Source organism: Ruditapes philippinarum, unplaced genomic scaffold, assembly GCF_026571515.1.
Source record: "Ruditapes philippinarum isolate M1 unplaced genomic scaffold, ASM2657151v2 ctg1251_1_1_1_1, whole genome shotgun sequence".
Taxonomy (NCBI): domain Eukaryota; kingdom Metazoa; phylum Mollusca; class Bivalvia; order Venerida; family Veneridae; genus Ruditapes; species Ruditapes philippinarum.
In genome coordinates this window covers 1,289-14,965 of record NW_026859643.1, presented here as the reverse complement: position 1 = coordinate 14,965, position 13,677 = coordinate 1,289, and the positions used below count along the sequence as shown (strand labels likewise).

At 31.6% G+C, this 13,677-nt stretch overlaps 1 protein-coding gene across 1 annotated transcript; it reads left to right on the top strand.

Moving 5' to 3' along the window:
- Positions 1-2,861: 2,861 nt before the first annotated feature.
- Positions 2,862-13,451, top strand: LOC132757329 (uncharacterized; the record flags this gene model as incomplete). Its single annotated transcript, XM_060748580.1, is given in 6 exon segments — positions 2,862-3,018; positions 4,416-4,635; positions 4,915-5,543; positions 7,238-7,414; positions 11,005-11,097; positions 13,130-13,451. Coding segments are annotated over 5 exon segments (1,432 nt in total), but the record flags the coding sequence as incomplete, so codon positions are not given.
- Positions 13,452-13,677: the final 226 nt, after the last annotated feature.

The window sequence follows — 13,677 nt, the reverse complement described above, 5'->3', positions numbered from 1 at the left end:
TGTATGTTAATGCCCAAGAGCGGGTTATGTACAGTACTGAAAGAAGAAGAATATGTTTCACTGCAGTGAAAATGAAAAAATTACAGTGAAAATACGGAATATGAAAGAGCAAATTTTATTGCATCAATATTTCTCAATACTTCTTTTACACCGTGTATATGCAGTAACGCAGGAATGTGCAAATAACGCTGGAATTGTGCAAAAGTAACGTAAAATTGTGCAATTCAGTGGCTAAAACGAGCACTACAATAAATAAATGGACGTTTATTTTTTATTGTACTCAAACTGATATCAAATTGGGAGAAATGAGTTAGCGCATACGGTTGCTGAGACATTTTACTTAAACCTCTCAAAAGTTTTTCCATGAAAATGTGTATTTTTCAAGATCATCGTGAAAATGACGACCTGACTAGCATATTGATGGCGATTTTTAGTTTCGTTGATATCTTTAATTACAATAACGTACATATTACTTTATGATTTTTTATATTCGGTGTACATTTACAAGTACCTGAGGCATTTTCCAAACTAGCAGTGTCGTATTACACTTAATTTAGCAGATAAAACGTAATTGAGGTCAGTTTTACAAGGTAACGCCGAATTCGTGAATTTTATTTAGCACTGTTCAAAGCAAAGTTCTGCGGTTATCTCATTAAAAGTAGCTAAATCCTATTTTACCAGCTTCCTTCTATTGTTATACGACACTTGTAGTTTGACAAATGTTTTAAGTATACAAAATACGAAAAAATAACGTTTTAAATGTGTTAAATGTCCATATTTATTTGACGAAACACACAAGTCACATTGAAAAAAGTAATCATGATATCTTTCTCGCGAATGATCTAAAACAGTAATTCCTGGAAAAAAGATTGTAATGCTGGTTAAATATCGTAGCAGTCGTATAAGCTAATTAATTTCTTTAAATTTGATTTAGAAATAAATATTTTGGTTCGTTTACTTACTGTATTATTTTGTTTTGGAAATAGCGTTCCGCGGATTCGGCATTATTTTTACGTTAATTGCACATTCCTGCGTTACTGCACGGTGATTTATAAGGACACAGTATTACAAGTAGAGATTTTGATGCTAAAGCATCAAGTCGCCGGATAGAAAATGACTGTATTATCATAAATATAAAAAAATCAGTTTAATTAATGGTTCAGGTATAAAGAAAAGAGGAACAATTTATGTTGAGTAACTGTTTATTCACAATAAAACATCATAAATTATATGAAGCAAACTTGCTTAGCAATATTGTTAAGGAACTGCTATGATTATTAAGTAAGTATTTCGTACGTTAGTTTACGTAACTTATTATGATTTATGCTAAAGATTTTATTGATAGTATAGATCTCGATATTAAATTAATTAATATGTGGTAAGTATAGGACGAAGTTGTGACCTAGTAGGCCAAATTCGAATCTTTGAAAATCCCTTAAATTGCAGTTTTCATAAAACTATTTTTTTGCGCTATCGAAAAAAATAAGCTATTTAGTTGAAATCAATATTCCTGTCGTTACATACGATATAGTTAACGTTTAATTGCCTTTCAGTTCGATAAGATATTAACAAAAAGATATTTTATTAGTTTTCATTATTATGTGTCGTACCGTTTTGGTAACCTGCGCGACGGAAATCGACGGAATATAACGAAGACGACGATTACCACTATTTATTTCAATAAATGTGCCTCTTTAGCATAAATCTATTTTGTGATGTTCAACCTAAACTAAACTATTGAACATTGACAGAAAGGGCAAAATTTAACCCTTTACCAAGATAAAATGAAAAAGTTTTGAAAATTTATTTAATTCTTTAATGTACTAATCCTTTCTAATGATATAAAATATGAAACTGATTAATGCAAGATAACTTTGTAATTATTTATACATTTGCATCTAATTAGCCCCCATACCGTTTTCCAACTAGTATGTCTTATCAGCAATCTGTTACTATTAATAGATTCTATAACACTTACATACAACGTGTAGTCACGTGATTCTTACAATAGAACAGGGAGAATCTGTTTATAATTAGATAAAATAATGAAATATAATAGGTGTCATAAGATATAAAACAACCGGATAATTTAAATGTGTCATTTTAAATATCATTCATGATTTATCAATCATAAAATAGCAACGCTTGACACTTAGAAAAAAGTAAAAGTATCCCTAAATTCAATGACTGGTCCATAGGGATACGTTATTAATTCATTTTATGAAAATTGTAATGTTGCTTTTTAAGATGTCAATATTTGTATATTTCATTTCATTTAGCAACGTTAATTTATTTTTGAATTTTTAAGATTCTGAAAAATAATTGTGGTCCTTAATTGTTCAGTAATTGATTTGCTTTTATTTTCAGATTTTAAGGCCTTCTCCTACCATAGATATAATATTAAACTGTTACAAATATAGTCGCCGGTTTCTAGAAACCGGCGACTAATAAATTTCTCTATTATTAATGTATTTTTTTCTTTTTATTTGCCTCCTTCTAGTCCCTTTCATCGTTCAAGATATTCACACTAAAGACTATCGTCCTGATAATTTTGATCACGGATTTATATTACGTAATATACTTATGTAATATAAATCCGTGTTTTGATGTTTAGTCTTTTCAGATCAAACCAAAAGACTGCTAAAAATCGACGGGGACCGTCGAAGACCGGAGACCGTCATTTAATAGGCCCGAAAGGGGTCGTCTTGTATGTCCAAGATTAACAGAACTTTTATGTAATTTGGTTCTCTGTCTTGTTATGCTTCTCAACATTTGCGTATTTCTAATCAGAACATGACAGGGAACAAGATTACAGGTAGTATTTACGGCCCAGTATTTAATCTGGTTCCCTGTCCTATTATGGTCCTATCATGGTTCCCATCTATTTTTAAAAATGCGCAGGGGACCAGTCTATGCATTAATGGCGAGGTGCTCCGCATGGAAAATTTGCGAAAACGAAAGTTGACATTCCTGCTGGGATCCCAAAAATTTTATCAAGGAACTTGATCGACATTAATTGTGAGTTTTTGTAATGCACATGGCCCCTTTAAAGATCTTAATTGTTAAAACTATTGTAATGCATACAAATGACGTTAAATGAAGTGATATAAATGTTTATATACAGGAGAATTATACCAGTAGAATTGTGAAAACACCCACTCAATGTCTCGCAATTTAAATTCCGCAAAGCAATGTCATATTTGTACTTAATTTGAACTTAATTTTCACTTTGAGCAAAATGATGACTACATGCAACGCTGTACTGTAAACATGATGCAGTGTCTTTGAAAAATAACTTTAAGTGAAGACTGCTATTAGATGCAAGAATTGCCAAATTTTTTCACTTGCATTGTAGGTAGTATTTTGCTTGTAAATGCTCTACAGTAGATACGCATAGTTAAGCGTGATATCAGTCATGAACATTTAACTGAAAGTATATAAATTAAAATGGGTGCATTTATATATGACACTAAACTTAAACAGCATATAATTTTAAACACTAGGCTTATTGATTGATGGGCTGTGAATTGGACGCCAACATTCAATTTGGTAGTTGCTTGTCCTGCAGGCCAGGGATAGAAAATTCATTTCAGAGCCACTCGTCCTGCATCAAATTTCTACTTGACTGGCATACTTTGCTACTTGAACTGCATATTTAACATGATTTTCAAGATAAACTTTGCCGATGTAATCGAACCTCGCAGATGCAAGAGACCGCTAAATATTGTCATAATAAATTTGTTCACATGAATTTGATGAAGCAAAATCGGAAACAAAGCTTGTGTTATAGGTTATGTATAAATCACGCACTTTATAGAGCATTGTCAGGTGTTTTCCAGTCACACCCGTATCCAATTAACAATACGTTCAGAACTTTATAAAATGCGCAAAATATACATAATCTGAAACACAAGCTTTGTGAAACTGCACACCACTACTATACTACATATACTTTTTAAAAAGTCTTGTAGCTATATAATTTGTTACCCAATTTTGGAATTTTAACTTTGTAAACTGGAAGCTTGCGATTGGGACTTGAACCAGAGACCCAATAAGCGGCTCTACCTACTAAGCTATGCTGCTGCGTACACATCTGTTCTTAGTGAGCAGTTTTATACCATGACAAATATATCATCATTATTATAGAGCAGTGGATGTACTAGTAGCATAGGTCCTTAACAGAGTTTAAATACAATATACATATCATTCTACTTTCTTTATAAATATTTAATTATATTCTAGAAGAATGAATTTAAGTCTGACATTATTACCTTTGAAACAAAATAATACACCTACAAATGTACTCTGTATTTTCATTTTTTGAAAGCTATATAACTTTAACCTATACTTTGTTTGTAGCAGAAGATGAAGATTTTCAGTTCATATCACATGTATTTGATTGATTCTAATTTCAGTGGTAAACAATGGCAAGTAGCAAATCAACGGCAAGTAGCAAATCAACGGCAAGTGGCAATCCTCCAAGGTGTTTTAAGCACAATAAAACGTGGCAGCCAAGGATTCAGCAGCTGTTAAACAAGATAAGAGACTCCCTTCTACCCAAAATTTATATTGGAAGATTTAACAATTTACTGTGTACGTGTGATGTAGGCGCTGTTGCTGGTCGGCCAGATATCGGTAAGGCTATATTTGTTCTTTGTTGTTGTGCTTTCTGCTTTTTATTGCAATGCTCAACATAGAAACTTAATTTCTTAACTTGTACTTTTTATATCACATTCTTTTTTTGGGAGTCTTCAAGCTAAAATAATATCACAGTATGGAAAGGAATGAAGAAAAACACACAGACACACATGAAAAAAAAAGAAAACCTACTATTATATTATATTTTTAGAGTTTGATATATCTATGAATAGTTATAATGTAATAGTAATAAAGCATCTTTTTTTGCCATTTTAGCACAAGCTTGGGATGATGTTTCAAATGAGAAGTTACATCAGGCAATTGCCTTCATTGATAATTACGTTGCAAGCAACATTGGTAATGCCAATGTACCAACACTGAAAAAAATCATGGAATGGCTTAGAAAAGATAAGGAAATAAACGATGATAATTCTTCATCACCCCCGCCTTTTCCAAGATCAAGTGCACTGAAATTGCTATATACACTTCAAAAGGTCATTGAGAAAGATTACAGTATTATGGAGTCACGTAAACCGAAAAAGGAGCAGTCTAAGAAGAAAGAAAAACGTGAACTGGTACAGACAGTTGTGCTAGAGGACTACAGACCAGAGTTACTTGGTCAGCTTATTGGGTTCTGCGGTAGAAACATCATGGGTTTTATGAAAAGTAAAAAATGTCACGTTCGATTTGATAAGGTTAAAATAGATGACGAGGAAAAACTTAAGGCCACAATAAAGAAGACGACCGAAAATATGTCGGATCTGGACACGATCGCTAAAGAATTGATAGATTTTGCAAAAGATACGCAAGAAAACGTTGAAGCTTATGTGCCATCGGATGACGAGGAAATAACCCCAGAGGTGTTGTCCGTGTATGACGAAGTTGATCAGATGAATCAGACCGAGGTACAGTAAATATAATTTATAATGCACGCATTAGAAGGAGAAAAATTTTGTTGTTTTTTTTTGTAAATATATTTTTCGGTTTGTGTTATATATTATTATTCATGTTAAAGCTTTTAGAAAGTAATTATTTAAAAATAATATCTACTGATGCAACAACATATTTGTATAATAATGTATATTATTATATAATGTATGTTATGTAAAACTAATAATTGTAAAATGGATATATTATGTACAAAAAAAGTAATATTAAATGGGCCTTAAATGTGGTTAAAAAAAAATATGATATATATTTTCTGTTATTCTACATTTATATGTGTAAAATTTAACAATTTTGTGATTTAATTGTTGCTTTTGTTTTGTTTTGTTGTTACTGTTGTTTAAAGAGAATCTTCATAAATTTTAGTATGTGAGTCTTTTTAATGTACAGTACTGATTTCTGATTATTTTTTTTTGCAGTAAAATATACATTTTATGAATTATATAACTTTTTTATTTCTTGAGGGATTTACTTTAAAGTTTAAATAATATAATCCTCATCACCACCCACATCATATATGATAGATAAATATTCATAACCCTTGCACCTATATTTACAAAATTATCTCCACTTTACACCTAGAACTTTACTTAATAATTGCTCCTTTTTTTTTCTTTTTTTTTTTGTTAACTTTTATCAATTTTACTTAGGAATTGCTCTTTTTTTTTTTACTTTTATCCCAGTACCTCCTTTGTTACTATAGGTAGCTAGTTAAAGGCACATTATGCCTCATAAACAAAATTTTTTTTACCTCTTTTGAAAGGGCAAACATAAATTTTATAATGTTTAGATAATAGTTTTAAAGAATGTTAGATACTTGTTACCTGAGGAAAATTGCAATAAATGTGAAATAATTTGTTATAAAGGTATACATAATACTTAAATTCACTATAAATGAATTTATTGCCAAAAAGCAACAGATGAAACAGACGGTTCAGGTAATTGGCCGATGAGTAACTTTTTGCATAATATGAAAGTACATGAAAATTACAACGCTTTTGAGAAGTAAAAATTAAAGCATTTCTGAGGAATATTGGGCCTGTAAGACATTTGTTCCGTGTCACCATTACCATTATATATGACAAAGTAATAGGAAAGTTTTATCTTAGAATTTTACATTAAAATGTTATTTGTTTACTATTTTCATTATTTTACTTCAGGATCTAGACTACTTCAGTTTTAAGATTCAATAATGTTATCTAAGAACTACAATTTCTCATGATATGTTAATGTTTTGCTTTTCATTGAAATGCATATATCAGTTGGACCTTTGAGTTGATATTGATAATAAAATAATATTATATTGATTTCAAATCTTTTTTTTGTTGTTGATAGTTTTGCTTTTACTATGTTCAGTATAAGATTTATGGAGCGTGCTGTCCCTTCTGACAGCTCTAATTGTTTTGTTTCTCCTTTTATTTACAATCATATGATAAATCAAAATAGATTTACAGGAATCTTTGAAATGCTTGTTATTCTACATTTGTATTTATGTTAAGAAATATTTATAATAAACAGAAGCAAACCAATGTCTGAAACTTTGACTGCTATATGTATTTCATATAATTAATTAGTACTTTAATCAGATATTGAGAGATCTCTTTTGAGGGATAAAAGGTGATTTGTGTTCATTTGAAAATGATTTTCTTTGTAGCTTAAAGAAGAATACAAAGAACTGGTAGAGGCAGTTGATACCTTTAATTCTTCAACAGCTTTTAACGACATATCCAAACATTATGAAGATAATCCTAGTACACGTTACCGAGCTATCACAAAGAAATTCTCATTGATTAGCCAGATTCAAGCTTTCAATGAATTGAAAAATGCATTGGTAAGTCTTAGGCTATAGGTACATAGGAATTTGCGCAATGACTGAGGTATATATTTGTACTTTCTTACGACATACGAAGGTAATGCAAAGGAACAGAAAAAAAATGTTATTTAATTATTTCCTTGCTTAGAATGTTTAAACTTTTAATGGCTCAAAACTGTATTGAATATCGAAAATTCAAGGTGCTTCACTCTGTATATTCAAAAGTTGAAATGATAAATATGATTATTCTCCCTTGATGCTATTAATAGCAAAAACAATGTTATTGCATGTTGGTGGGGATTTCCTTTTATTTTGAGCAATAAATAGTAAATCATGGGTTTTTCCATATTTATTTTTAAAATTCTATTTATATCCATATTTGATTCTAAAATAAGAAATTTTCATGTATACTGTCTATCTCAAATAATTTTAAAAATAAACAAGCTGGAAACTTGAAAATGATATCATAATAAAACGATACTTTAAGCAAGGATATTGCAAATGTGTTATATTTGTTTTTTACAATAAGGAAGTATTAAAAATAAAATGGGAATTGATATTTTAGATTAAGCCCTGGTTTAAAGTATAAATAATAATGGTAGATAATAATTATGTACCTAGAATACATGGAAATGAAATAGTAAGCTTTGCATGGTTGAAAAGTGTTCAATTTTATTTTATTTTTTTTATCAAGAAATATTAAAGCAAGAAAAAATGGCTTGGATATAAACTTTTTTTGGAAAATATAAATTTACATGGAAAAAGTTGTTTTTTTTTAACTTAATTACTTTAAGAATTTTAATGAATTGATAAAATCACAGGCACGAGTATCGGACCTGGGATGAAAATATATGACCAGATTGATAATAAAACCTGTGTTCATCTTAAAAATGTCAAAAACCAAAAAAAAAAAATGTAAAAAATGACCCCCTTTAAAATATACTATAAGTTAAGAGTATATTTTAAAGGGGGTCATTTTTTACATTTTTTTTTTTTGGTTTTTGACATTTTTAAGATGAACACAGGTTTTATTATCAATCTGGTCATATATTTTCATCCCAGGTCCGATACTCGTGCCTGTGGATAAAATATGGGTGCATCATTAAGATATCTAATGTGCAGAAAGACATGTGGGACCAGACAATTAAGGAGATTTGATTGAACTTGACATTGACCTTAATTTGACCTTGACACTAAAGGTCAAATGAGTTGGCTATTACTTTGTATTTTATATGTGGATTTAATTTATACTTGGAGCAAAGAACCTTTAAGTTATGACAAACTGGTATATTGAGTGATTATGTCTCTCAAAATTTTTGGGAGACATATTGTTTTTGGCTTGCCGTCTGTCTGTCCGTCCGGTTGTCGTAAGGTCCGAATTAAGCTTGTCCTCCCTTCACAGGTCAAATTACTGGTGTCATTTCAACCAAACTTTACAGGAGTGATCAGTACCAACCCTAGTTGTGCACATCACTGACATGTTCCGCTTTGCTGCACAAAATGGCCACCAGAGCAGAAAAAAGTAAATATCTTGTCCAGCCTTCACAGGTCAAACTACTGGTGGGATTTCAACTAAACTTTACAGGAGTGATCAGTACCATCCCTAGTTGTGCACATCACCATCATGTTCCGCTTTGCTGCACAAAATGGCTGCAAGAGCTAAAAATAGTTTCGGGAGACATATGTTTTTGTGACGAAAACCCTTCTAGTTCAAATAAGACCTTGACTTTTATTTGACCATGAATGTCAAAGTCAAATTATTAAAATTTGCTTAAATCAGACTCTATCATTATTTTGTTTTTATGCTCCGCGAAGGGTGAGTATATAGTTGCCGCTTTGTCCGTCCACTTTTCTTGTCTGGGACAACAAGAGGTATCAACATGAAACTTTGTAGGAAGAAAGATTTCATTTGGTAGATGTGCAATGCCCAAAAACCATAACTGCCTTGCCTTATTTTGGAGTCGTTGTCCTTTGTTCTTTTTTATACTTTGAACTTTGTCAAGGACATAACTAAAACTTTAAGAAATATCAACATGAAACTTTGTAGGTAGACAGATTTCAATGGGTAGATGTGCATTACAAAAGGATCATAACTCTGCCTTGCCAAATTTTGGAGTTATTGCCCTTTGTCCATTTTTACACTTTGAACATTGTCAAGGACATAGTTCTGAAAGTATAATAGATATTGTAGGTAGATAGATCTCAATGGGTAGATGTGCAGTGCACAAGAACTGTAACTCTGCCTTGCCTAATTTTGGAGTAATTGCCCTTGGTTTATACATGTATTTAGATATTGAACTTTGTCTGTTACATAACTCTGACATTATAAGAGATATGAACAAGAAACTTTGTAGGTAGATAGATATCATTAGGTAGATGAGCAGTGGAAAGGACAGTAGCTCTGTCTTGCCTAAGTTTGGAATTATTGCACTTTGATCTTTGTCTGGGACATAACTCTGAAACTATAAGAGATATACTTTTCTCTGTCCAAAAGCTATTCGGGGAGCATCACCCGGTTCAACAGGTTCTTATTTACAAAATTAATTAATACATACTTGGACAAAAAATACATATGGCAAAACTGGCTTGTTGAATTATTTGATATGACGTTGACCATTAATTGACTCTCAAGGTTAAATTATTGATTTGCTTAAATTGTCATGGCTTTGTTCTTTGGAACTCTTTGTAAATGTTTGACATTGAAATAGCTTTTAAAGTCAACTGAATCATAAAATTGAAAACTTTACAAGCTGCATAGACCCTTTGAGTATATACTCCAGTGCATTGGCGCTTTGATTTTTAATGGGCTGATTCCATGTAGTGTTAAATCATGGTCTTTGTATCAATAATGGCCTTGCTCCAATTTTTTTAAAAGATTTCTTAGTGCAGATGCATTATTGTTAGCCATTATTTGATAACCTATAATAATGACATATGAGCCACGTGACGACAAAACCAACATAATGGGTTTGCGACCAGCATGGATCCAGACCAGCCTGCGCATCCATGCAGTCTGATCAGGATCCATGCTGTTTTCGCTTACCAACTCTATTACAAGTAGAAAAAACTGATAGCGAACAGCATGGATCCTGATCAGACTGCGCGGATGCGCAGGCTGGTCTGGATCATGCTGGTCGCAAACCCACTATGTTGGTTTTATCGTGACGTGGCTCATATTCTTTCGGCATCTGGACAATTTTACAGTGATTTCCTGTAGCATATTTAAATGGATATAATTTTTCTCTCCACGAAACCTAATCAGCAAAGGTATGAATTTGAATTGTTTACAATTATGTATTTTTTAAAGTCATTGCATCTTATTATTTTGTGTATGCACATTCATTATTTTAACTTTCAACCTAGATAATACTATATAATTATACCAAAATTCAGTTAATAAAATTAAGAATTGGCAAGGTTTTGAGGAGAAGAAAAATTGTACCCATTTAAATACACTACAGCCAATTACTGAATCAGTTTGGGCCATTTTTCAGACAAAAATATTTGTACATGTACCGGTTTAATTATGCTATAGGTGCACACAGAATTTATACAATAAAGGATATACACGTATGTATTTAATACATTGTACGGGTATTTTATTCCAGAATCAGCCACAAACAACAGCTGTTAATATTGCGAATCTTTCAATTGGACAAAGTTTAGGGGCTGTCCCTAAATCAACTTCAAGTGGCAGCCAAGTGAGTACTATATATAAAAGAGATCAGAGTGAACCAAGTGCTAAAAAAAGCAAAATGTCAGAATGACCTGTATGTAAAGTACTGTGTAATCGAATGTTGTATGGTTTTGGATATGTTGGTTGTATGGTTTTGGACATGAATAGTTTATAGTGCATATGTGTGTCAAAAAAGAAAACAAAAATTGAAAGTGTGCCTTTAGTTGATATATGACAACATTCAAGTAATAAGTGTTTGACTAATGAAATTGTTAAATTGTGACAACCTTGCATATAATAGATAAAAGAAAAATTAAGTGTCTGAGTGATAAAGATTTATAAATGGATTACCTTATTACTTATATTTTGTATTGATTTAGATATTTGAATTTCTAAATCTGTTTTTATGTGTACACAGAATAACAGCTCATATTTAAAGTACAAGCTTTAAAATTTTATTCTCCCCCACATTGGAAAGCAAATATATATGTAGTTTTTCCATGGTCTATTAGTCCTGTCAAACTAATAGCAACTCTAAACAAAAGGTAAAAGTAAATTTCCTTTGATGCTATTCATTCAGAAAGCCCTTGCATGGCGGCTACTTTTTCTCAAACATGGCTAGCAAAACAAAAAAGTAGCCACCTAAGTACCAAAGTTTAAGGTCATTTAGCAGATTCTGCCTATGCTTATATTCAAATACTTTGGTGGATACTGAAACAATAGGTAACTGTACTTTCATTTTGATGTCATTCATACCAGGAGCATTTATGTAGCTATTTTTCTGTCTTAAAGAGCAATAGGGAGAACAAAAGAGTAGCCACCTAAGTATCCAAATAGAAAGATGTTCTTCTGCCAGTTTGCACAGACAGTACTTATGGAGAGAAAATAGATGCTTATGGAGTGTTAAGAGGTTACTTATGGGGATAAAACATCTTTCAGTCAGCCTTTTAATATGTCCACTCCATTTTCATTTCATTTATGGATAGCATTTTAATTTTTTTTCTCATATATGTGAAGCACATATAGATGATTTGTCACATATGCAAGATCAAAGTCTGTACATATAGCTCAAAGGTCAAGGTCACACTGACTTCAAATGAATTTTTTTCATAAATTTATCATTCAGTCGTAGATTTTAAAATAAATATGCATAGATTAATATTTTGCACACAGCAATGTGTTGAAAGCAAGAATTAGGTCTCTATCCCAATGGTCAAGGTCACATTTGAAAATGTCGAAAGTCATGATATGAATTTTTCAAATTGTTAGGAACAATCCTTGAAATTTTGGAATAACTATAAAATTCATTCTTTCTTTATGCTGGAGATACAAAAAAAAACCAAAAAAAAAACACATTACACATATGTCAAGTTAATGCAATACACATAGGGTGTTTTCTATATCCTAGGAGACAAAGTAGCAAATACATATAGAGAATATACAGAGCTATAGAGTGAACAGCAAACAGTCAGTTAACATTAAGATTAGAGGGAAAAAGAGAAAGAAATTTCTTAAATATTTGTATAACAGGATCATAAATAACCTGGTTATGCATTGAAGGTGTCGTAGTTGGATAGAATGGTAAAAAACAATTTGCTGGATTGAATCAGGACATTTTCTTTTGAATTTCTTTCTAAGGATAAAATTACAATATAAACATACAATTTGTCTTGTAATACAGAATAACGAAATTTGAATAATGATACACAAGATTAATGTCAGGTTCACTGTTTATATTTTTATTTTGTTTTACGTTCTGCCGCTTACTCTGCTTCATTGTATTATTGTACAAAAAAACAAAACATATTTGCTTGCCACTTCAGAATTTTTAAGAGAAAATTTTGATTTACAATATTCTAATTTTGCAGTTTGTGATGGCTTTGCATTTTTCTTTCTTTTATTTACATTGCAAAAGAAAAAAAAACACTGAACAAAAATTAATATTAACTACATTTTTTATTTGTAAGACAATTGTCAAGTTTGAAAGAAAATGCCACTGATCAAAGCCAGTGTTACAAAATGTGACACTGAGTAAGTTTTTTTTTCTTCCCTTGTAGGCTAACCAAGCAGGCGCTAGTAGCTTGTCTCGGTCAACCAATCAGATGGCTGGAACATCTTCCCAGTCAACCAATCAGATGGCTGGAGCATCATCCCTGTCTACCAATCAGATGGCTGGATCTTCAACTTTGGTACATTCAGTTGATTTGAATGATACAGAAGCTGGTGATCCGTGTCCTACGAAATGTATAGTACATGATCGTCGTTGGGTATCCACCTACCAGTATACATTGACCCAGTGTTATACACACATAAAACTACAGAAAAAACATGGTAGTAGATTCAGCAGACTGATCTGTACTTGTGACAAAAAGAGACCAGGTAAATATCCATACATTATTCAATAGTTATTGCATTATTATATCTGTAAATATTTATAATATTTTTTATTGTAGATAACTTTGATTTTTACATGACATCTTTATTAGTCCCCTACCCGTTTACCGGAGGGGACTTTAGGTTTACCCTCCGTCCGTCCGTCTGTCCGTCCGTCCGTCTGTCCGTCCGTCCGTCAGTCCGTCCGTCCACAAAACTGGATCCCGCGATA